Below are 26,060 nucleotides of genomic sequence, written 5' to 3'. Positions count from 1 at the left end.
CTCACTCTTCCCAATTTCAAAGCTACAGTAATCAAGACAGTGCGTTAGTAGCATAAGAATAGACATATAGATGCATAGAAAAGAACTGAGAATCCAGAAATAAACCCATATGCCTATAATCAACTGATTTTCAACAAGGTTGCCAAAACCATTCAAAGGGAAACAATAGTCTTTTCAACAAATAGTACTGGGGGCAATTGGATATACACATGCAAAAGAATGACACACCACAGACAAAAATTAACTCAAAATGGATCAAAGACCTAAATGTAAGAGCCAAGACTATAAAACTCTCAGAAGAAAACATAGGTGTAAATCTTTGTGACCTTGGATTAGGCAGCAGTTTCTTAAATATGACACAAAGCATAAGCAACAACAAAAAAGATAAAGTAGACTTGGAGAAAATTAAAAACATTTGTGCATCAAAAGACACTACCAAGAAAGTGAAAAGACAGCTCACAGAACAGGAGAAAATTTTGGCAAATCATATATCTAATAAGGGACTTGTATAAAGAATATATAAAGAACTCTTACATTCAACAATGAAAAGACAAATAATTCAATTTTAAAATGAGCCAAGCCTTGAACAGACATTTCTCCAAAGAAGATATATTAATGGCCAATAAACATATGAAAAGATGCTCAACATCATTAGTCATTAGTTAAATATAAATCAAAACCACAGAAGACTGCTTCATACCCAACCAGAGATGGCTATAATCAAAAAGATAAGAGTAAGTGTTGACAAGAATGTGGAGAAATCAGAACCCTCATACATTGCTGCTGAAAATGCGAAATGGTGCAGCCACTGCAGAAAGCAGTTTGGCAGTTCCTCCAAAAGTTAAATATAGAGTTACCATATGATCCAGCAATTCCACTCCTAGGTATATACCCAAGAGAAATGAAACACCTGTACACACAAAAACTTGTACACAAATGTTCATAATAGCCAAAATAACCCAAATGTCCATCAACTAATGAATGGATAAACATAGTAGTATGTATCCATCTAAGGGAATATTATTCACCCATAAAAAGGAATGAAATACTGATACATGCTACAGCATGAATGAACCTTGAAAACATTATGCTAAGTGAAACAAGAAGTCACAAAAGACCACATATTATATGATTTCTTTTATATGAAATGTCTAGAATAGGCAAATTCATAGAGACAAAAAGCAGATGAGTGGCTACCAGGAGCTGGGGATGTGGAAGGGAATGGGGAATGACTGCTAAATGAGTAATGGGTTTCTTTTTGGGGTGATGAAAATGTTCTGGAATTATATACTGGTGCTGGTTACACAATACTGTAAATGGACTAAAACTCACTGAATTATACACTTTAAAACTGTTAAAATGGGGACTTCCCTGGTGGCGCAGTGGTTAAGAATCCACATGCCAATGCAGGGGACACGGGCTCAATCCCTGGTCCAGGAAGATCCCACATGTCGTGGAGTAACTAAGCCCATGTGCCACAACTGCTGATCCTGCGCTCTAGAGCCCACAAGCCACAACTACTGAGCCCATGAGCTGCAACTACTGAAGCCCGTGCACGCTAGGGCCTGTGTGCCACAACTACTGAGTCTGTGTGCTGCAACTACTGAAGCCCACACGCCTAGAGCCCGTGCTCCACAACAAGAGAAGCCACTGCAATGAGAAGCCCACGCACCTCAACGAAGAGTAGCCCCCGCTCACCGCAACTAGAGAAAGCCCGCACGCAGCAATGAAGACCCAACGCAGCCAAAAATAAAAAATAAAAAAAATTTTTTAAACTGTTAAAACGATATACTTTATGTTCTATGAATTTCACCTCAATTAAAATAAAAAGATAATCAGGAACCAAGTCTTTAAGAATGTGGATTTCACCCTAAAGCCCATGGACACCATCATAGGATTTTTAAGTAAGCAATATGATTAGATTTGTATTTTAGGAAGATTAATCCTGCACAACATAGTGCTGTGAATGCCTAAACCTTAGTATATAAATTTAGCAACATCTGATTTGGGTGTTCAGAAGCTTATGCATAGTAATAAAATCCTGGTTTCTTGCTACATCTTGAGTAAGTATGTTTGCCAAATAACTTACCTGTAGATATAAATTTTATTTTACTTATTTAACAAATACTTATATAGTGCTTACTATGTGCCAAGCATTATTCCAAGTTCTTTAGAAATATTAACTCATCCAATCCTCATAACAAACATATGAGTCTACTGTCTCCACTTTATAGAAGAACAAACTGAGTCAAGAAAGGTTAAGTAATTTGCCTAAAATCACACAGCTATTAAGTAATGCGTGTTTTTGAAACTGGGTTTCTATTCACAAGTCAGATAAATAAGTGGGACTTTGATTTACTTATTATTATCTCTACCACTTTTAATTTCTAAGAAAAACTTCATATTCTTCAATTTCAACTCTTCTGTTTATTTGTTCTCAATTCACTATGCACTAAATTTTTTTTTCTGTGCAGAATTTAGTGTTGATTCTATCTATTCTTGTGAAGTTTGATTGAAAAACATACTCAAGAAAGTTATTTTTTAGTTTTTATTTACTATATACTATAAACATGTTATTTATGTTTACTATAACAGAGTAGTAATTTGGTTAACTAATTACTTTCTGTTCTTCAATTACTTCATTACCCCGTTTTTTTAAAGCAATGAGTTTTTTAAAGGAATTAAGTAGTAATTTTATCCAAAGCATGTTATTCAAATATTATATATAAATTTTCATCCTGTACTCAACATGATAGGTAAAAATAAACTAAGAAAATGAAAAGTTCTTCAAAAATAATTTTAAAATTATAAAATTCAACTATATGTTTATATTTCCCATTCATTCACTTTACATTAGTCTAATAGTCTAGAGAGCATGACCTAACAATAAAAATGAAAAAGGAATATCGAAAAAAGTCTTGGAGGTCACAATACAATTTTATAAAAACTGACTCAAGTAAACTTTTGATTTACAGTGTTTCTAAAGTACTTATAACTGCCCATTATCTAGGCTCTTGTAAATTGAGCCTATAATGTTCACAAGTTATAAATTTATAACTTGTGAACATTAATTTATTATCATTAATTACCATTTACAGTAGTATTTTTACAGTTAAGCACAAGACAGTACTACTCACTTACATGGGACAGAAAGCTCATGTTGTTTTTACCTAATTTATGCTTAACCTACAGAAATAATCAGAGTACAAATAAGTACATACCCCCTACCTACATACTCTTCAACTCTATAACCCTCTGAAGACTTAAACCATTTTAAAAAGAAAGTTTAAAGTTTTAAACTTCATTTTACAGTTATTAAGTATAGGGGCAAACTATATGCTCAGGTATACTTCGCACAAAAGTATTTTCCTATTAACAAATAGGAACTTCATATTAACTTCATTCTTCATTCCAGATTGAATTACAAAACCCTTTAAAACTCTGTTATCACTATTTACATACAATCTCTTTTACTAAACTATAAGCAATATGTGGCCAGGATATATGGGTGAATTCACTTCGAGTGAATTAATAATATTATTATATTATTACTATGTAATATTATAACTATAATATAATAATATTATGACTAAGTAACCTATAACCTTGCACATAAGCATAAAAAAATCATCTCTAAAAAACTACATTTGGCTACTTTATGGAATATAGGAATATATAAGAGAATAAAAAATGCCTTATTAACTTTATGTCCTTTAAAAAACTAGTTTTCCTTTCTAGAAGGTTATGGTGGTTGAACAACAAAAGTTAAAGAGAAAAGAGTACACACTGTATACTGTAAATATAGTGTGTACTGTATAAATCCATTTACACAAAATTCTAAAAAAAGGCAAAACTAATCTTTGGTATGGAAAAACAGATCAGTTTTCCTGAGGGGCTGGAGTGGGCAGAATTTACTACAAAAGATCACGAGGTAGCTTAACAGGATGACTGAAATGTTCTGTATCTTGTCTGTAGTGATTATACAAATGTATACATACACCTGTTAAAAACTCAAGGAACACTTGAAATGGGTGTACCTGTGTACCTCTATAAGAATGGTTTGTTTTTCTAAAAGAGAGGGGAAGGAGAGAAAGGATACAAGAAGTAACAGCAGAACCAACAAGCAAAATGTAGAGAATACCATGAGAAAATGGAGACATGGGTAGAATGGGAAGATTGGGGAAAAAAAGAGAGACAGACAGTGGAAAGAAGAACCAAAGTAAATTAATAGGGCCCTATGGGGGCTTCCCTGGTGGTGCAGTGGTTGAGAGTCCGCCTGCTGATGCAGGGGACATGGGTTCGTGCCCCGGTCCGGGAAGATCCCACATGCCGCAGAGCGGCTGGGCCCGTGAGCCATGGCCGCTGAGCCTGTGCGTCCGGAGCCTGTGCTCCGCAACGGGAGAGACCACAACAGTGAGAGGCCCGCGTACCGCAAAAAAAAAAAAAAAAAAAAAAAAATAGGGCCCTATGCAAAATATCTATTCGTATAGCATTTCATAGTTTTCAAAATCCTCTAACATTATTTCAGTTATTCTTCCTCACAACTCTAAGGTAAGCGAGACTGATGACAATGTCTCTGCTGAAGAAAAGGAATGCTTACATGATTTTCCACATGGTCTCAAGGCTTAACTAGAATTAAAACGCAAATTTTCTACTGCCTAACAGAATTTGCAGGAAGTTCAGAAACAAACACCAACCACGACAATAAATAGAACTAACTCCCAAGGCTCTATGAGTACTGCTTTTTCTGTTGCTCATCTCTTCTCAGGTTTAGTTACGCTCTGAAACATACCAGAAGTAGGGTGCAATGACTTCTATGCTTCCATAAAATTACTGCCAAAGAAATCAAGAGCCCCATGGCATCTTCCGTTTTTAAAGCAGTTCTCCTTAGGTGGTAGCTTGCTTACCCTTCCCCTTCCTTTTCACTTTTGAGCACCATCAACAGTCAAAACAGAGGTGGTTCAACCAGCAGTGTGCTTCAGCTAAATCCTAAAGACATGCACCAGCGCTTCCCTGGTGGCGCAGTGGTTGAGAGTCCGCCTGCCGATGCAGGCGACACGGGTTCGTGCCCCGGTCTGGGAGGATCCCACATGCCGCGGAGCAACGGGAGAGGCCACAACAGTGAGAGGCCTGCGTACTGCAAAAAAAAAAAAAAAAAAAAAAGACATGCACCAAAACCAGGAAATGATTTGCTAATTTTGAGTGCTAAAATATTCCTAAAAAGGGTCATCATCATAATCTTTACTGATTTTTATGTGTGGCTTATAGAATTTCTCTCCTTACTTTATGGGAACTGTTAAGCTAAAGAAATCTACACAAAGTACTCTTTATATACCATCTGAACAGTGGTGTAATATTTTTAGGGCCTGAAGTGTAAATGCCAATTATCAAATGTTTGTATTGTAAGAAAGTAAGTATAAACTCAAAACTCTGGGGTAAAATAGTGAAGTTTCAAATACCAGACTCCTCCACTAGCTATGTAACCTTAAGAAAATTAGTGAATCCCTCTGTACCTCAGTTTCCTCGTTTATGAAATAGGGATACTGATACTATCTCACAGGACTTTTCTGAGGATTAAACGTGGAAAATATCTGTAAAATGTTGGTACACACAAATTGCTCAAAAAATGACTTCAATTATTACTAACACTGAATTTATTATTCTTTCTTCTCTTTACCAACACTTTCTCTTGACATGTCCTACAAAGACTGCTTTACATAGATTTTTTTAAACTAAAACTAGGGCTTCCCTGGTGGCACAGTGGTTGAGAATCTGCCTGCCAATGCAGGGGACATGGGTTCGAGCCCTGGTCTGGGAAGATCTCACATGCCGTGGAGCAACTAGGCCTGTGTGCCACAACTACTGAGCCTGCGCGTCTGGAGCCTGTGCTCCGCAACAAGAGAGGCCGCGACAGTGAGAGGCCCGCGCACCGCGATGAAGAGTGGCCCCCGCTCGCTGCAACTAGAGAAAGCCCACGCACAGAAACGAAGACCCAACACAGCAAGGAAGGAAGGAAGGAAGGAAGAAACAAAGTCAGGTCCTGCATCTAGAGTCTTGATCTAAAAAGATTAAAAATTAAAAAAAAAACTAAAACTAAATTTATAAAGGTAAGAGTAATCAACTTGGCTCACTATTTATTAGTAACTTTTCTGTTCTTGTCTCACTTTCAAAACCAAGTACCAAATTTACTAAAGGACTAATAATAACATTTCTGAATGGGAAAGAAGTGATAAGGATTCATGGCTGGCCAGCAGTAATAATCAGTACCTACTTATCAAGTAAATATTAAAAATAAAAGGAAGAGAAAAAATCTATTTTTAAGTTATTAAGAATAAATAAAAGTAACTGAAAAACTCATGTATCACATCTTTAGTTCAAACCATCAAAAATATAGATCCTTCATCACAACATCAGGTTTTATTTACATTTGGAAGCTGAAATCATTACCTGTAGTTAATCCACAGACTATTTCTACCTTTTCATTCAAATACATGTTTATAATTAGTGTATTATACCTCATTAGTTTTTTAACCGTGATTTTTATTAAGGCAACAGGAAATAAAAGATGTGACTCTTTCACGTTACTTGAAATAAAATCTTAGCAACAAGAAGAGAGCATAAGATAATAAGCAACATATCTATTGAAGAAAGTCTTTTACCTCTCATAAAGTTAGCAGAATTATCCTCTGTCACTACATAATCAGGCCCAACTGATATCTCAGATTAATTTGACCTTTATTTTTTTCTAATTACCTGTTATTCTTAATAGAAAATAATCTGATGGGTCAACTTTTTCTAATAAAAAGTGGCTATTTTTATATATAACATTGATCACAATAAGAAATGTTTATCTGTACTACCATTTTCAAGTTTTAGGGGACTCCTGGAATAAATACAGTAGAGTCAAGAATGAATCAAGAGCAGACCAAGGACCATCTGATTAAATATGAATTTCTATCCTCTTACTGTAACAAGCAATAGAATTCCAGTATTGAATAAAAATAAAAATAAAAAAGCAGAGTTTAGGAAGAGACACAAAAACAAATGATAGGAAATCAGAGAGAGATGGATCCTAGAAACAAAATGTTGCCATGAACTAGGTATGATTCTGTCATATGTTTGAAATTCATTTCCATAATTATTTCCTCAATAATATTTTTTGTTTATTAGGCATGGACCAATAGAGAATAATAGATACTAAACAAGAAAAGAATCCAATAGATTACTTTTAATGTTAAATACTTTCAAAAAGTCCTTTCCAGTAAGATATCTTCATACATTTCATCATGTAAGAGTTAATGGCCTAACTACCTTACAAAGACAGGCCCTAGGAAAGAAATAAATCAGGCTTAATGGCAATTCAGAAATATTCCATAAAATCAGTAAAAAAAAAAACTGTTACTATTTTTAGGATTTTCATTTTTGAACTATAAAGTAAAATTATGCATGGTACAATACAAACAGATTGAGAGTAGTTAAAAAAAAGTTTATTTTCCCCTAACTCAATGTAATATTTCATAATTTCTTTTAATTTGATCCATATGTAATTTCTTAACTCACACTTTTAAAAGCATTTAAAAATTTTAATCCATTGTTTTTATTACTTTATTTCTTCCAATTTGCTTATATTATTTTTCCTGTTTTATCTGATTTTTCTACCATCTTATCTTACATCTCTATAGGTATTTCTAGAATGACCTCTTATTATTTGCTTATTTAATTTTTAATCTCAGTTTTTATATAGCAAACTATATATGCCCAAATTAACATTTTTTAATACAGAAAGTGTAAGAAATGGCACCTTTTTTTTTTCCTGTAGTTGAACATTTTTTCCAGGCACTCCAAAGAAGAACCCTAGCCTTAAAGTCTGAACACTGTAAGTGTAAACCATTTTATTTTTTTAAAAATATATACAAACTACCTTCTTTAAAGAAGGTAGGGAAAATGCAAAAATAGAATCAAAAAGGAAAAATCTGTAGTATATACTTTTGTCCAGGATTTTTTTCTATGCAAGCTATTTTTAATATAATTGCAACAATATCTTTTATTTACTTATTTTATTAGGAGTTTCACATGTAATTATGGGGTCACCAGAAACATTATTTTAATGGCTACGTATCATTACATTAAATAGCTAGACCCTTTTCCCGTTGTCAGGCAATCACCAAATTAAATAAAACGGTATTAGCAGAACTATGTAGGGTGACGGATGTTAACTAGACTTATTACGGTGATCGCTTCCCAATATATATAAGTATCAAATCATTGTTGTGAATTTGAAACTAACATAATGTAATATGTCAACTATATCTCAAGTAAAAAAAAAAAAAAAAAGAAACTAATTTCCTATTCTTGAAAAGGGGGAGAGGGAGTAGAAGGACCAGCATTGATATGAAAGATAAATGCGAACAAACTGAATAGTAAAGAGATTTTAAATCTATTTTTGAAGCTAAATACCCAACTGTAGGTTTTCCAACCTTGTCTTCCTTAAAAAAAAAAAAAAAAAACTTTAATTTGTAAAACCTGTGTTCTCTAAAAAGTTTAACAAATTGCATGATAATGATTAAATTCCCTTCACACTGGGCTGAGTTTTTTAGTTATTAGATAGAAATCTAGACTATTGGACTTCCCTGGTGGCGCAGTGGTTAAGAATCCGCCTGCTAACGCAGGGGAAACGGGTTCGATCCCTGGTCGGGGAAGATCCCACATGACGCGGAACAACTAAGCCCATGTGCCACAACTGCTGAGCCTGCGTGCCTAGAGCCCGTGCTCCACAACAAGAGAAGCCACCGCAATGAGAAACCCGCACACCACAATGAAGTGTAGCCCCCACTTGCCACAACTAGAGAAAGCCTGCACGCAGCACCGAAAACACAACGCCGCGGGGGGTGGGGGGATTAAACCGTTAAAAATTACTTTGTTAAAAAAAAAAAAAAGAAGAAAGAAACCTAGACTATTGATGTAAAGCATACATACATAAATATTACTAGACAATACTTCATATTATATATCGTAGGGAGTCAGTACAGTATAGTACTTAAGAGCACAGATTCTGAAGTGAGACTACCTGAGCTGGAATCTTGGCTCTACAACTTACCAGCTGTGTGACTCTAGGTAAGTTACTGAAACTCCCTATGCCTCCTTAGCTTCCTCATCTGTGAAATGGGATAATAGTAACGATCTCAAACAGCTGTTATGAGAATTCAGTGAGTTCATATTTGTAAAGTTCCTGGCACATAGTAAGAACTATATAGATGGCTGTTTAAATTTTTAAAATTTTGAATTTAATTTTTAAAATTTATCTAACATTTATAGAGCTTACTATACACCAGGTTAAATGCTTTACATGAATTTGCCTCAAATAATCTTAACAACACCTCTAATGAAGATACTATTATTGCCCCCATTTAAAAAAGAGAAAATTGAAGCACAGAAAGATTAAATGACTAAGCTGAGGTCACACACAAATGTCAAACAAGGATTTGAACCCAAGTCTGACCACATAACCTACAAACTTAGCACAGATTGCTCTTATACACTAGGAGCAGTAGCCTCCTGCTGTACTATATCTTGCTGAAATAAATTAGAATTTTTTGTATTTCCTGGAATAGAGTATTTTTAAAAGTAATATTAAAAATATCACTATAATACAGAAGTATTTATACATGAAATGATTATGATGTCTGATATTTACTTTAAAATAATACAGCTTGGGGGGAGAAGAGAGGATTAAAAAAACAAGAGTAGACATACTTTGATAGTTATTAAAGTTTGGTGATGGGTACCACCAAACCCATAAACAAATAAATAAACCCATAAACCCATAAATAAATAAAATTATGTGTTCATCATTTTATTCTCTCCATTCTGTGTATTCTTTAAAATGTCCATAATAAAAGGTTGAAAATAGAAATAGGGTACATAGATTAAATCCTTTCATCACAGAAGCAAACAACTTTCTTATGATACCTTGTATCAAAGATATAAGAGAACATGACATACTTGATACTTATACATTTTACAATTTATATATAATCCATAAAGGGTGGTCTTTCTTACTTTAAATAACTGAGTATCCTCTCAACCACAATGAAAAATTAGTGAAAGTATTTTGGCATAAACATGTAAATATACATACTAGATTGTTGCCTGCATTTCCATCAACTTGTTAAAAATATTTGCTTAAATAATTAACACTCGTTTTTTTTTCTTATCTTTCTCCTGCCTGATAATCTCTATGATTATAACACTCTGGTTTGCTGCCCAGAAAATGGATGAGTTTTTGTACAGACAAATATAACTCCACAACATGGTCACAAATTGAACAATACAAATAGAAACAATAAATCTGCTTCACTAAGAAACACTTCTAAAAATTCCTTGCCTCAAACTGTAGTTGACTTGCATACTAATATATGCCATAGGTATATATATATCTATGGACTTTTTATAAGTATAAATATAATGAATAATTAATCTGAGAACTTTTATATGCTTTAAATTATAGTTAAAACAATTTAGCTGATACTAAAGGAAAAAAAATTTATTAAGCCAGACACTATACTAGGCATTTTCATGCACATTAGCTCACTAAATTTAAGAGATTATATACATTTTTATAAAAGAACATTAAAGTTTTGAGAGGTAAAATCACTTGCCCAAGGTCACAGAGCTAAAGGTCACAAGTAGCTAAATTGGTATTCAAATTTAAGCTTAATTACAAAACCCACTTTTTCCCTTGACACCTACACTCAAGTCAAACTTAAATATTTAGGGCCTTTTTAAAGTGGACCATAAAATGCTTACGTTACTGGTTACATATATATTTTACAGTGGCAGCCTGGCTTTGGGTAAAGAGCACCAACTACAACACAAAAGCACTGTTTGTTTCCATATGATTTTTTTCCCCCAAGTCTCTTAATTTCAGCCTCAGGGTACTCATCTTTTTAACAGGAAAATTAATATCCTTGCTGTCCAGTTCCCAGGATTACATGATTCAAAAATGACATACGTGAAATCACTTCAAAAATTGCAAAAACAGTAGTTCTTTTTTTGTCTTAAAATGCTAAAAACAACACAGAATGTTTTCTAAAGTAACTGTCAGCTGTTTAAATTATTCTACACATTCTAACATTTCCAGGACTTTCTAAAACCCTTTTTTCTAAGCATAGCTCAATCATCATCTCTATTACCTTGGCTTGCCTTATCCTTAAAAATGATGCAAGAGTGATGACATCAATGCTTTTGTAATAAATAATTAATATGCCATTCTGAAATGCTCAGCATATGAAAGTTCTAAATTCTGACTTTCCAAACTAAATATGTGTTTGGTGTCACTCTTTTAGTTAAGTTCATGATCTTAATGTTTGAGCCTTTTCATATTCAGTTTGTTTTGTAAAAAACTAGAATCAAGATATGGAATTCTAAAGTAGAACACCCAACACATAATTTTTAATAGTTTTGTGGGTTTTTTTCCCAAGGCTTCTCGAAACAGATACAATAGCTAACAAGGACATCAAACACAGTAACAAAATCCACTAAAACATTCAGCTGCTCTAAAAGAAGGATCAGGCTCTTTAGAAGAAAACTAGATTGTATGAGTTTGCAAAGTTTAACACTTTCTCATTTAAACTCCATTTCAGAGAAAGCCTTTGCATACGCACACAATATGCTTTAAAATGGCACTTTGCTGACCTTCCAATAGTCCAGCTCTATGAAAATTCTGTGATGGGTGTAACTTCAGAGAATCTGAAAAACACAAAAAGCATTAAGTACTTTTTATGCTGAATGACTTAAAAAAAAAAAAGCCAAGGATAGCATACATCTCTTATATAATTGTCACGTATTTTTAAGAGCTGAAGTCCCTATTTGTGAATATATTCTCGGCAAAAGAAGGCTGAATTGCCTCTACACTGGTTTCTATACTACACTTAGATTTTCATAAAGCATTTGTTTCATGGAAAAATATGTGATGATTACTGCACAAATGCTGTTAATGTCTTGACTATTTTTAGCACCCAAGTGTACCACATTAGCCCTTCTTTAAGAATCACCTCTAGATATCGTCTCTTCCTTTCTGACACTCAAAACTACAATATTTCCAAACTACTTCAGGATGGTGACTGCCAACTAAAGTCATCAGAGCAACAGACAATGGCTACAGTTACTAAGTAGGACTCTGTGTACAAACTCAATCGTCAGTCTATAAAGTCCAGCACCTTCCAGAGAAAACCACCTCACTCTGATTCACTTCAACGATTTTAAATACACGAATGTGAAGCTGAAGACCCCCTTTTTGCAGGGGGTGGAATCAGCGGATGGATATATCAAAAACTGAAGAAACCCTGAATTTCTAAGGAAGGAGCTTCACAATGGTACACAATGTTTTTTTTAACATGGTAAAATGAATAGCTAATAGCCCAGTTATGTCTTTTGCCCCCTCCCAGTGATTTAAAAAGTGACTAAGAGTGCAGTGGGAGCATTTTGGTTTGATGGCCCTTGCACACGGAACCTGTTCTAACACATTCTTGTGGTGTCCAGTATAGGAATTTAACCCCAGTAGAGATCAGCTCAAGTGTTAATATTTTATATCCCGGGAATCCCCTTCAGGTCTTAGCCAAAAGTTTTAAAACGGGAAACTGTGTCCGATGCCCCCTCCCTGCAAGGAGCCCTTGAACGGCAACGAAAGAGAAAATTCTCAAAGGACAGCGCCTGTACCTGAACCGGTACCCCTGGGACAGGAGAGGAATAAAACTAATCCAGTGAGAGAGCACCCCTCTCTTTGTAAAACAGAGGCAGAAGTAATTAGAATGCCACAGAAGTGCAAAGAGAGGAAAAAAAGAAAGAAAAGGAAAGAAAATTCGGGCTCTTTCCAGCCATAAGATGACGAGGAAAGAAGGACGCCTGGTCGAGGGGGGCCGTCCCAACAAGGGGAGGGAGTGGACTAGGCCGGAGGGAGAGGGGGGCAGAACGACAGCGCACAAACAACCTAGAGGGGGAGAAAAATGGTGACCCTGAACCCAGAACCCGCTCCAGGCTACGCCACCCGTTTGGGGGCAACTTTGCCGGGGACGATGGTCCTGGTAAGAGGAGCCGCTGCGGCCGGATCGCGGCGGCCCCAGCGCGGGGCCCAGTCCGGGGTGATCCCCGAGCCGGGGAGGCCAGGGCCGGCCGCTCGAGGAGGGTGGCGGGGCCCGACCCGCTGAGGAGCGCTCAGAGCCACCGGGTCCGCAGAGACCCGGGGGCCGACGGCATTTGGGCCCCGTGTGGCCGGCGGCTCCGTGGGGGAGGGGCCGCCACTCCTCCCGGGCCCCTTCCACCAACCCCCGACCTCCTCGGCCTCTCCCCACCCCCCAAGACAAGCCATCCCGGCAGGGGCTCGGCAGCCGCCCCCGACCGGGACCCCTCCGGCTCCCCAGGGCTGGGCCTCCCCGCCCCCACGCCCCAGCCCCCAGCCTGACTCACCTCGCGAGTACAGGGACTTGGGCGACTCCAGGTCTAGGTCCGCGCTGAGCAATGAGATGAAGTCCGAGGGCATCGCAGCTCGACCCAGCCCGGCCCGAGGGCAGCGGGAGGGGGGGAGCGGCGGTGGCGGCGGCACCTCCTCTCCGGGACCGCGGGCACCGAACCGGGGGCGGCAGGCGAGGGCGGCTGCCGCTGCCTCCTCCTCGAGGGCAGTGACTTCCACCGAGCCGAGGACCGAGGAAACGGCGGCGGGGTGGAGGGGAAACTCCACGGGGACTAATTCTCGGCGAGCCAGGAGGGGGGGTTCAGGGCGGGGAAAGGGAGGGGGAGAGCCAACGGGTCCGTTTCGTGCTTCTCCTCAGCGAAAACTGACGGTCGCTGCCGCCACCGCCGCCGCCGCCGCCGCTGACAGGAATCTGAGCCCCGCCTCCCGCGGGGCACTGCGCAGGCGCGGAGGGGGGGCGCGCCCCAGAGCGGGGAAGAGCCCGGGCTGCGCCGGAGGGCGGAGAGGCGCACCACGGAACAGCATCAACAAGGGCTTCGCTTCCTGCGAACAGCGGCCTGGGGCTGCTGTTCACGAGCAGGGAAAGGGCCCCGCCGGCAGGGAGGGAGGGAAGCTGGGAGGTGTCCGCGCCTGGGGCCCCAGGGAGGGAAAAGGTATTTGCACCGACCTGGTGGCGGCGAGCCGAGCGTAGGAGGAGATAGACCTGGGGACTGGGGGAGCCGAGGCGTCTGCGAGAAGAGGGGAAAGACCCCAGAGCCGGAACGTCCTGGGTGGGCAGGCTTGGGGTCTCGCAGGGGAATGGAGTGTCGTCGCTGGCACAGTCACCACCCCTTTGGGGTTTGCATAGCAATGTCTGAATTGAGTTGGTCAAAAGGCTGTCAAACTCATTTCTTAATTAGGAAATGACGGACCATATCCTGAAGACCTCGCGTTATTGGTTGTTTTTTAATTAAAGTACCCTTTCCCCTTACCTTTGCCCTTCCCCTTTTTTCTCTCCCCCCTCCCCCAAGCTTTAGGGGCTGAAAAAAAATTTTTTTTTAAGTCTTTCTGATTGTGTTGTGATGGTCGGGTTTGTTCGGTGTGGGAGATAAAACTCGATTTAAAAATTGAGTCATATGAATCCACGTGACTGTTGCAGAGGAAAAAAGCAAACTTAAAAACCATTCTTCCAAACGGTTTTCATTTTTTTACCTTTGGACTAGGCAAGGATGGGGGAAGAACGCATTTGAGTTTTTGCTATTCTGTTCATGGCGGCCAAAAGTTTCCGTTGCAAAAACTGAAAATCCTCACCTACACCGCAGACCGTTTCCTGACTCTAATAGACTTCTGAGAAATTTTTAATCAAATTATTAAAATATCAATTGGAGTGCAAGTTATGCTATGGGAAGTAATTTTAATCTTGTGTAGAATATTGATGCCAGCGGTCACCGGGGCAACACTTTTAAGCTATTTGAGTTGGTTTAGTTTCTCTTATTTTATCTACAAAGATAGTTACAAAGCTTAAAAATTAGTGTTTTATATATATATATGCATACATATGTATACATACACACAATTTATAGAGCCTTTCCCCTAGGAATTTGAGCAGTTCATCTGGACTTGGAGTGGTGGGGATGGGGGAGAAGCTCTCAGCAAAGGAGGCCCCTGTGCAGGTGTCGCTGGGGTGGGTCCCTCTGCAAAGCTTTACCCGCAGACCTAGAATTTAAACTTGTGTCATCGGAGTCTACCTATCTTTCCATCTGAACATCTGAGTCAGGTTGCCCAATTCTCTTTACTGCATTCTGTGTAGTAATCAACCCTGTGAACATTTTCTTCCTGTCAGAGGTAAGAAAGCTTTTCAGGACCACCCCAAGATGGCAAAGCAGAACAAGAAACTGTCCTCAAATCTACATCACCACTGTATGCTGTTGTAACAAGTCCCAACGGAAGTCCCTTCAAAACTGGTCCGAGTCCCACTCATTTAAGAGAGGAAGATTCAAACCCCACATTGCCCAATGCGCTAAGGCCTAGGCCAAAGCTTCTGAATCTGAGTAGGTGTAAACACCTGTTGGAGACCTCCCCCCTCCATTAGTCAATATATAATGTGAGGAGAGGAAATTGCAATGCACCAGGCAGAACCCCAATACAAAAAAAAAAAATGGGGTGAGTCACTCTGAGTGTTTCCCTCTTCCCCAGACCTATGTAATCATTCAACAAACTTAGGGTATAGGAAATCCCCATTGCTGTTCTGACTCTAATTAACAAGTCAAGAATTGGCAAGGCCTCTTCCTTCCCCTTTCCCTCAACACTTCTCTGCCCTTTTGTGATTTTTTTTTTTTCCCCAGGACTGATGCTTTGTTGTTTATGTTAATCAGATTTCCCCCGATTAAGTAAGAGCAAAGTGAATAGGGGTCTCCCAAAGAGTGACTTGACCTAGACTGTGAATTCCAGGGATTCTTTAAGCTCAGGCCCCACTCCATCAAGCCCTGCATCAAGCAGTGATTATATCTAAATGAATATTTGAAAATTCAATGGTTAACTCCACCTCCAATCCTTTTACAGAGATACATTTTTTGGAAAAAAGTGCTTAAATGGATAGTTTTCACGGTCTTGCTTCGCAATAGCATAGAGACCCTGATTTTCAATTTGTACTTAAATTTTCAGTGACTGAAAACACACATAAATTCATTAGTAAACAGTGTTTGCCCTGCTGATCACAAAATACAATATGATCTTCCTGATATTCAGGGTTACCAAAAATAACTATCTGATCATTGTGTCTTTAGTAAATTACATGCTACCTCAAGTTCCAATGATATTTCCTTCTCTGGTCATTAATATCTCATTTGCTTCCCCTTCTATATGATATTAGAAATAATCTTATTTTATATTTTAAAAACCACCCTATCACCAAATCGTATACCTTCGTAAAACTTTATGCACAACAAAAAGTAAAACTTTAAGCGTATAAACTTTGGAAATTTCCTCTCACTGAAAATTACAATAGAATCATGGAACAAAACATAAAGCAGATTTAGTAGTTTGTAGAATTTCTTTACGTTACTTCCCAATTGTTGTATCACATTCCCTAGTTATTTGATTAAAAAGTCACAAGAAGCCCAGATTCAACTACAAGGTTGTGTAAATTATGCAAAAGAGTGGCAGTTCTTATATTGATGGTGTGTTCTTTAACCCCTCCTGGACCTGTTTAGGCCCTTAGTGAATTGTGTAGCTGGATATGCTCTCAATAAAAGAGGTTCAAATATCAACCACTGAAAAGGAATTAAACAAACTCATACAGAACAGAGGAATGTGTTGTCACAAGATCTACAGAATCTTCGTCATTGTAATACAATTAAGGCTGTTGAAATAATTTTAGTCACATGTACATTGTAGAGAACCTGCTAAACAAACACAAAACCTGAAAGGAAAATTTCTAGAGATTCGAGTCATAGACCAAAAAAACGTTTAGACCACAAATTATCTTTGCCCCACCTTGGGAGCACTCCTTAATAATGGAGAATTGGAACTTCCCTGGTGGCGCAGTGGTTAAGGATCCACCTGCCAATGCATGGGACACAGGTTCGATCCCTGGCCCGGGAAGATCCCACATGCCATGGAGCAACTAAACCCATGTGCAACTACTGAACCTGCGCTCTAGAGCCTGCGGGCCACAACTCCTGAGCCTGCAAGCAACAACTACTGAAGCCTACGTGCCTAGAGCCTGTGCTCTGCAACGAGAAGCCCCCGCGATGAGAAGCCTGTGCAGCGCAACAAAGAGCAGCCCCTGCTCACTGCAACTAGAGAAAGGCTGCGCGCAGCAATGAAAACCTAACGCAGCCAAAAATAAGTAAATAAATTTTTAAAAAATTATGGAGAATTGATAGTGGTGGGAAATAGCAGTGACTAAATTTGTGCTGAAATTCTAACCAAATTCTTATTTGATTGTGTATATGTGTCAATTTTCACCCTTAGAACGTGTTCTAGCAAATATTTCTGAAGACGAAATTTGTTTCCATAGTTTTGCCATTGAGTTAAGAATATTCTCACCTCTTACATCTTTCAAAGTGCCCAAATCTAATAATCAAGCATCTAATTCACTTTGATGAAGTACTTTGGCACTTTATGAGTTGGTTGGTCTGAGTCGGAGTTTTCATTTGAAGTCTCATGGAGACAAAAGTCTCTCAAGATCTAGAATGATTGCAAGTCCTGAGATACAGTGCAATCAGTTTGAATCCAGCGGACTTAGCAGTTAGAAAGGAGGTAACTGCCAGAGGGATTCAAAGGGTGGATTAGGGAGGAGAAATTTTTTTTTTTTTTTTGCGTTATGCGGGCCTCTCACTGTTGTGGCCTCTCCCGTTGCGGAGCACAGGCTCCGGACGCACAGGCTCAGCGGCCACGGCACGGGCCCAGCCGCTCCACGGCATGTGGGATCTTCCCGGACCAGGGCACGAACCCGTGTCCCCTGCATCGCCAGGCGGACTCTCAACCACTGCGCCACCAGGGAAGCCCGGGAGGAGAAATTTTAATGGGAAAATAGAAACCCCTGAGCGAATTAAACCAAGAAAGCAAGACATCTCTAGGTCATCCCATCCCAACAGTAGGCGGGTTAGACTTATGCAAACTGCACAAGTTCTTATTCACACGGGTCTTGATACCACCACCTATGTTTGCTATGGTGCTCTTTCCACATCTAATTATAATATATATTGAGTCTAGTAGCCCTACCTCAGCTGTAATATTAGTTTGACCAAGAGTACAAATTAGAAGTGGTTTTACAATTTGCCATTACTCTCTCTCAATTCATGGAGTTTTAACCTGAGGTCCATGTCCTTCAAGACATCTGTGATCTCCCTAAACTTGTATACAAATTTTTGCAACTGTGTACCTGCATACATCTCTTTCTTTGGGATGAAAGTCTTTAACATTCATAAGCTTTCTTGAAAAGAAATCCATAACCTGGAAAAGATGAAAAACCATTCCTCCATATGAATTAAATCCATTCTTCCCTCTTTCCACAAATGGGCTCCTGGAACTATGCTAGATACAGGAAACACGAAGATTTTTACAGAGACGAATATGAGAAGTTTACTCTTAGCCAGATGAGGGAGATGACCTGAAAGTAAACAAACTCACGTTGTGACAGATGCTAAGCTAGAGTTCTGTACAGGTATCTAGAAATAAATTATCCTTTTGCTTTCTTAGCTGATAGAGGGGAAAAGAAAGGAATGTCACCTAACACATCACTCTTTCTCCTCTGCCTGCTATACCCCACAGCTGATATCTCTTTACTCCAACCCCAATTTCCTAAAGTGGTTAAAAGAGGCTAGATAATTGCAGGGCAAAGTTCTAACATACAAATGTTTACATTGTGATGCATCACAGCTATTATGTGTTGATACAAATATTCCAAGAAATACCTGGGCTTCATTGGACTTTGTCAGTAGATGGTCAAAGAAGCAGAGTGTCTTTTTTTCAGCTTTGCTGAGGATTATGGCTAAATACTTAGGTTAAGGATGCAATGATAAAATAGTTGAATTGGTCATCCACAACTAAGCTCCAGAATTGAAGGGCTAAGTTGAAGTTATTGGATAAACTAGACTGACTTTAGAAATAATATATTCCACCTGAGAAACATTTGTTTTAGCCGAATAGAGAAATGTGGACCGCTCCAGACACGGGAAGCGACACACAAGGGATCTACCCACAGGTGTTAGAATCTAATTATAAAATATGAGGCTTACAGAGAATATTCATTTATTTATTCATTCAGTTTCTCTACCTGTAAAAATCCTACTTATCGTTCAAAGTCCAGCTCAGATATTAGCTCACCTGTGAATTCATCCTGAACCCTTCCAAGCAATATTAATTTTTCTCCCCTCTGGGTTCCCATACCATTTTGTTCAAACTGTTAGTATAGCAATTATCACAGTGAATTACATTTCATGGATCCCTCTCTAATATATTGTGAACACTGGTTGTACAGTCTCTAAGAAGATCAAAATAAATAAAACACATCCTTGCCCTAAATAACTTATAATTGATTGTGAGCACATAACTTAGCACCAGGACAGAATGAAACAAACTCTCTAATAAGCCATTTGTAGACATTTTAATAGGAATGTGACACTGGGTACAGAGCTGGATAGAATGAAAGGATAAACTGAAAAAGTAAGGAAAGGGCAGAGGTGAAAGGCCTTAAACATTATGCCAAGGATTTTGTTCTTTATCCTATAGGCACTGGGGAGGCCACTGAAGGTTTTTGAGGAGGGAAATGACCTTCCCAGAGCTCTATTTTAAGTAAATAACAGAGGCAGCAGTGTGGAGAGTAAATTGGCATCTGAGAGCCTGGAAAGAGAACCCAGGCAAGAGTGAATGAGGCCCTAAAGAGAAGAGTCTGAAAAAAATGGAAAGAAGGCGTTGTGTAGTATATATCGTGAAAGTAGAATTAGAGGAACTCAAAACTGCTTAAATGTTGAGTGAGGGAGAGAGAAATTCTGAGAATATTCAAGAAAAGGAGATAATGGGACAAAGGTTTGAAATATCCACCAATAGTTTCTTCATTGTTGGAGTCCAATAAATTAACCTATCAAAAAAATATTTAACAGAGATGCAAACACCACTAAACATGAATCACCCCAAGAGACTTTATACTTAGTTACATAGAGCAGCAAAAACTCTAACCAGAAAAGAAATTATCCTAGATTTACTTCTTACCAGTAGGAAATCCAAGTAAACGCAACTTGCTGAAACTCAGTAAAAGAGTAAACTGATAAGAAACAAATCTACATGAGCTTGCATTCCCAATTTTCACTCTAAACATACTTCAGCATTAACATTTAAGCCTTTAAATGCTTGCTTTCAGAGTAACTGCATGTGGAAGAATTTCAAGAATCCTAAAGGCCAACAATTCTTCCGAAAAAAATTTTTAAAAAAAGGCTTGTGGAAATAAAAAGCAGCCATGGTGTCTTTAAAGAGGATCGGTTTGCAAACCTTCCATTCACGGAAGACTTGGGTAATAATGGACCTAAGGTTTACTCTGTAAGGCCTAGACCAAAAGCATTTAAAAGCCAGGTAAAAAAACAGGCTAAGGGAACTCTGAACTTAGCCCCGATTGTCTGAACTGGAGCCATAAGGAACCAATAGACCATCTGCCCTTTAGAGTTATTAAATAAGTATCCTTTTTGGGTGCAAGAGATATGAAAAGGGGGGAAATTCAGGAAGAGAAAAACAGAGAGAAAAACCCATGGAGGATTGATCTAGTAGATTTCCCTCCAGAGGGAAAGAGGAAGATGTAACCTGTATCACTGCTCTTGAGCAGGTTCACCCTAAGCCCCAAATCTGACTTCATCTGCAGAGTTGGGGGCCACCTTTAGACTTCTCATTGCTTCTAGATAGACTTGGTATTTTCTCTACAGTGTTCACATACCTCAGTGGTCAAAACCTACCCAAGGAGCATGTAATCACATGATCCAAGGAAATATCTGACAGATATGTATTTCTCATGGATGCACACACCTGTTTATGGTAAGTCTATCAGAGGCTATTTGATGAAGTGGCAAGTGAACTGACTCAGAACCAGGAGTCCTCTAAGTTCTAAGCACAGACTAGGCAGAGGATGTCCACTTTTGGAATGGCCAGCAGGCAGTCACACTTCCCCTGAGCAGTGTGACTTTCCTCCAGGGAGGAGTTTTGGCTTTCCCTCTGGACTTAATCCTGGGTGGGGTAAAGCTGGACCGGCTGGCAACACCTCACCACAAAGAGGAAAGAGGCTGTCTGAAGTGGAGGGAGCAGAGGAAGCAGTGCCAAGAGGTGGAGAGAGAGGAAAAACAGAACCTGAAAAAGTCATTTGAGTCTCTGGAGGAAGCCACGCCTGACTTCAATGATCTGAATTGATAAATTCCTTTTTTTCTTTTTTTTTTTTTTTTTCTTAAGAGGTTTGGGATTGGGTTTTCTGTCACTTCAAAGTGAGAAAGTCTTAACTTGATACAATCTGCCCAAGTTTATGGAACTCTTCTTGGGCCTTTGTCTCCTCTCTGTGAAATAAGTGGGTTAGATTATTTATCAGGCAGGCATTGTGTTTGGATGCTAGTAACACACACCAGTGGCTCACAGGTTTTATTTTTCTCGTGCAAGGAGTCTGGATTAAGCAATCCAGGGCTAGTCCTGAAGTCCCACGATGCCATCAGGCACACAGGCTTTCTCCTCTGCTAGGGTTTGAGATTTGGGCCCTTGTTCTCATGTTTGCAAGATGGCTGTCACCTCCAGGCATCCTGTCTGCATTCTAGGTGAGAGGAAAATGGAAGGGTAAAGGGCAAAAGGAACAACTCTGGTCCCTGGAACACCCACACGGTGGGTTCTACTTACATATCATGGGCAGGACTGTGTCACATGGTCATCCCAGATAAAAGAAGCCTGGGAAATGTGTAGGTACATTAGATGGCTACACTGATGCTCTCTGAACACAATTGGGGGTCAGGTGGCAAGGAAGAGGGGGCGAACAGATGTTGGGTAGACATTTACAGACAATTACAGCGCCTGCTGCAGACTGCATAGTAGCAAAGGTAACCTCCCTCTCTGAAATTCTGTAATTCTAATCTTCTTTCTACTTCGTATTACCTAATCCTTTCTTTTTTCTTTTTTCACCGTGCCATGCGGCTTGTGGGATCTTAATTCCCTGATGAGAGATTGAACCCCGCACCTTGGGCAGTGAAAGCGCAGAGTCCTAACCACTGGACCGCCAGGGAATTCCCTCTAATCCTTTCTTAATGCGAAAGAGCTAAATATTTTGCATAAAGGGAGCGCATTTTAAAAATCTCAAATTTTGGAGAAGTAGCGGTACCTCTCATAAATGAAAAGACCGTAGGTACACGTGAGATATCAGATTGTTAGTCAAAAACCCTTCACATTTATTTTCTCTTCTGTGAAACTTCCTTCAACTTTTAAATTTCAATCTTCAGGAAGCCTATTCCCACTCATCTCAACTATTCTGATGACTTCTTTAATTGAACGAAGTTCTCTGATTTTTCCTTCATAGTTTCCAGTACTTCTCAAATGATTTAGAGCCTCATCTTTTCTCTCTCCAACTAAATTGTAAACTCGGAACGAACAGAGCCCAACACTTAGCACAATGCAGTGTTTGTAGAGAGCAATCAATAATGGCTGAATGAATGAATAATTGAAATCTGAATTTCTATGTCTTTTCTCTCCTCAGAACTCCTGTCCTCAATGCATGCTTGTTAACTGACTGCATCTCAGGGTCATTACCAAGGAAATTTGTATCCTAGGAAGCCAGCTTTAGAAAGCCTTTGATTTTCTACCTTTAAATCCTCTCCAGCATTGTACATTCAGGTCAGCCTCAGGAATCAGCACCCTAATCACCTCCATTCACCTAAGTGTTTCACCTAGACCCTTACTTTTTTTTTTTTTTTTTTTTTTTTTGCCACGTGGCTTGCAGGATCTTAGTTCCCTGACCAGGGATCAAATTGAACCAGGGTCCACGCAGTGAAAGCACCGAGTCCTAACCACTGGACCACCAGGGAATTCTCTAGACCCTTACCATTTTAACAGACTAAAGGTCTTACCTTCAGGAAATTCTTCATATATCTAAATTAAATTCTGTACACAGCCATGTCCTCCCCCTTCACTCTCTAAGTTGACAGAACATAGTAGGTAACATGTTCGCCAATGCTTTATACAGGGCTGAGTGGATTGTTTATTTTTTTTAATTAAAAAAAAAGTTATGTGGGGGTTTTATACTGCTAAAGCAATATGTGTTCATTGTAAAAAACAAAAATAATAGCAGAAAATATAAGTAAGAAAGTAATAAATAACAATTAGTCAAAAACTCCTAAACCACCACATAGAGACAATCACTTACCGTATATCTTCCTGGAAATTTTCTATGTATATTTGCATTCTACATACAAAAATTGACTACACTATGTATACTATTATCCTACCTTCTTGATGTAACTGTGGACATCAGTACACATCAATAAATATTTTTAATAATGTGTGATGGCAAAGGAGTACTTGACTGTAGAATCAATCTTAATTTATTAGCCAATCACTCTTTTTTTATGATTCTTTTTTTTAAGATTAATTAATTAATTTATTTATTTATGGCTGCATTGGGTCTTCATTGCTGCACGTGGGCTTTTCTCTAGTTGTGGCGAGTGGGGGCCACTCTTCTTTGTGGTGCGCAGGCTTCTCATTGAGGTGGCTTCTCCTGTTGTGGAGCACGGGCTCTAGGCGCATGGGCTTCAGTAGTTGTGGCACATGGGCTCAGCAGTTGTGGCTCGTGGGCTCTAGAGCGCAGGTTCAGTAGTCGTGGCTCATGGGCTTAGTTGCTCCGCGGCACATGGGACCTACCCCGACCAGGGCTGGAACCCGTGTCCCCTGCATTGGCAGGCAGGCCAATCACTTACTTTTGTCTTTTAGTTTATTTCCTTTCTTGAAAACGTTTGTAAATACCACTGAGATGAACATCCTTGTAGCTAATCTGTATTTATAGCCTTTTCTTAATTATTTCCCTTGAATGTACCCCTCGATAAGTTTTACTTCGATGAGCAGTAAGGAAAAACAATGTATGAAATAGGAGAGAATGAAGCAAGTCCATAGTAGCTTTTCACCATTATTTTGGGACCTAAAATGTGTTTGGCTTGCAGGTCCGAGGGCTTACTCAGCATAACATAATGCAACGATTTTAAAATATATTCCTGTGGCTCAACACCTGGAAATCCGAGCTCTCTGCAAAACACTGCAGAAATGCTGATAGGGAAACTTAAAATCACAAAACACATAACTTCATGCTACATCAGAAACCATCCTATTCCAGAATCTAGTACAGACAAGCATGAGATATCCAGTTAAGAAAAACATATCAGGGAGTTCCCTGGTGGCGCAGTGGTTCAGAGTCCGCCTGCCAATGCAGGGGACACAGGTTTGAGCCCTGGTCTGGGAAGATCCCACATGCCACAGAGCAACTAAGCCCATGCGCCACAACTACTGAGCCTGCACTCTAGAGCCCGCAAGCCACAACTACTGAGCCCATGTGCCACAACTACTGAAGCCTGCCTGCCACAACTACTGAAGCCTGTGCGTCTAGAGACCGTGCTCTGCAATAAGAGAAGCCACCGCGATGAGAAGCCCGCGGACTGCAACAAAGAGTAGCCCCTGCTCTCCACAACTAGAGAAAGCCCGCAGGCAGCAACGAAGACCCAAGGCAGCCAAAAATAAATAAATAAACAAACAAATAAATAAATAAATAAATTTTTTTAAAAAAAGAAAAACACATCAGAGAAAAATTTTTAACTGAGTAAGTTTGGCCCATTAATTATTGTTCTACCCTAAACTGAAAAAAGGCTGGCATCTGATTTGGTGGAGCTCAAAAACTATTAGTGCAGACGGAAAAGCAGAATATTTTGTTTTGAGTCTCTACTCTGCCACTTATTAAACGCATAAATCTCTTAAACACTCCGAAGCCTCAATCTCCTCTTCTGCAAAATGGGTTTATAATAGTACCTTTGTCATTCACAGTGTTATTACAGGGAAAAAATGAACTAAATTGTGAAAAAGCACTTTGTGAAGTGTAATATTGTAACACAAATGTCACCAGTAATGGTTATTGTAATTGATGAAGTGTTGAAAAATTCAGGCTTTCCTAGAACTGAGTTTGTTACAAAGATCGGACAGCATAAATATAATCCTAAATATAAGAATTTAATGATTTGAGAGCACTCTATCAAACCTGCCATAAAATAAATATCTTATAGAAAAAAATACTTAAATCAATCTTCAAAAGATGAGGTTAAAAAATTCCTTTCAGTTCTATAAGTTCTTTTATTCTGTGACTCAGGTGGGAAGAGACACTTATTCTATGAACTTTTATTGTTGTTCAGTAGTTTATTCTTACAAGGAAACTTAAAGGACCTAAACTTTATAAAAATAAGTAGCTTTTCAAAATGCAAAAAATGTCTCTATACTAAAATCATAAGTGCAAAAAACAACAGTATACGAACAAGGACTGAAAGATAGTAAGCAACAATAAGAATATTTACACCGAGATGGCAGCTTTACAGATTTTTCTTTTTAAAATTCCTGTTATTCATAATACATCATTTGAAATAAATTTTTAAATGTATAAAGAACTGTCTTTCCTCTTTGTCTTATCTTTTTCCTTTCTATTTCTTTAAAGTTTTTAATTACATGGACAAATCAATTTAAAGAAATTCATCCCATGTTAACAGTACTTAGAGTTCTATGCCCCTTAATCAGTTTATTCTCATCCAACTTTCAAAATATTTATAATTAGGCAGGAAACATATCTTTCTAATCTATGTTCTAGAATAATAAAATCAATCTTCCTATCCTGGGTAGAAACAAGTTACAAGGTAAACAAATGTTATAGGTGAGGTAGAAAGAATATTGTAAAGGAGACAAAATTATGGTCATCTCAATCAATGCAGAAAAAACATTGTGTAGTATTCATTACTCAGTCATGATGTAAAACAAAAGCTATAAGCAAACTAGGAATAAAAGGGAATTTCTCTTATCAAATAAAGGTTTAATTAGGATAAGCTTACCTGCAAATGACAAAACAGAAACAGAG

At 38.7% G+C, this 26,060-nt stretch overlaps 1 protein-coding gene across 6 annotated transcripts in view; it reads right to left on the bottom strand.

Annotated features, from left to right (window-relative positions):
* NFAT5 (nuclear factor of activated T cells 5) overlaps positions 1-13,845 on the bottom strand; it is a 126,829-nt gene extending 112,984 nt beyond the window's left edge. For 2 of the 6 annotated variants that reach the window (XM_007129030.4, XM_007129031.4), the window contains exons 1-2: positions 13,465-13,845; positions 11,695-11,748 (exon numbers count right to left, since the gene is read on the bottom strand). In XM_007129030.4, the coding sequence (XP_007129092.2) occupies positions 11,695-11,748; positions 13,465-13,537 (127 nt within the window). In that variant the 5' untranslated portion in view covers positions 13,538-13,845. The remainder of the gene's footprint in view (positions 1-11,694; positions 11,749-13,464) is intronic. The other 4 variants (XM_007129035.4, XM_007129032.4, XM_028478044.2 and 1 more) reach the window with 3 other exon arrangements.
* Positions 13,846-26,060: the final 12,215 nt, after the last annotated feature.

This window comes from Physeter macrocephalus, chromosome 17 (genome assembly GCF_002837175.3).
Source record: "Physeter macrocephalus isolate SW-GA chromosome 17, ASM283717v5, whole genome shotgun sequence".
Lineage (NCBI taxonomy): Eukaryota > Metazoa > Chordata > Mammalia > Artiodactyla > Physeteridae > Physeter > Physeter macrocephalus.
The sequence above is the reverse complement of the archived record's forward strand: the minus strand, read 5'-3'. Positions and strand labels throughout refer to the sequence as shown.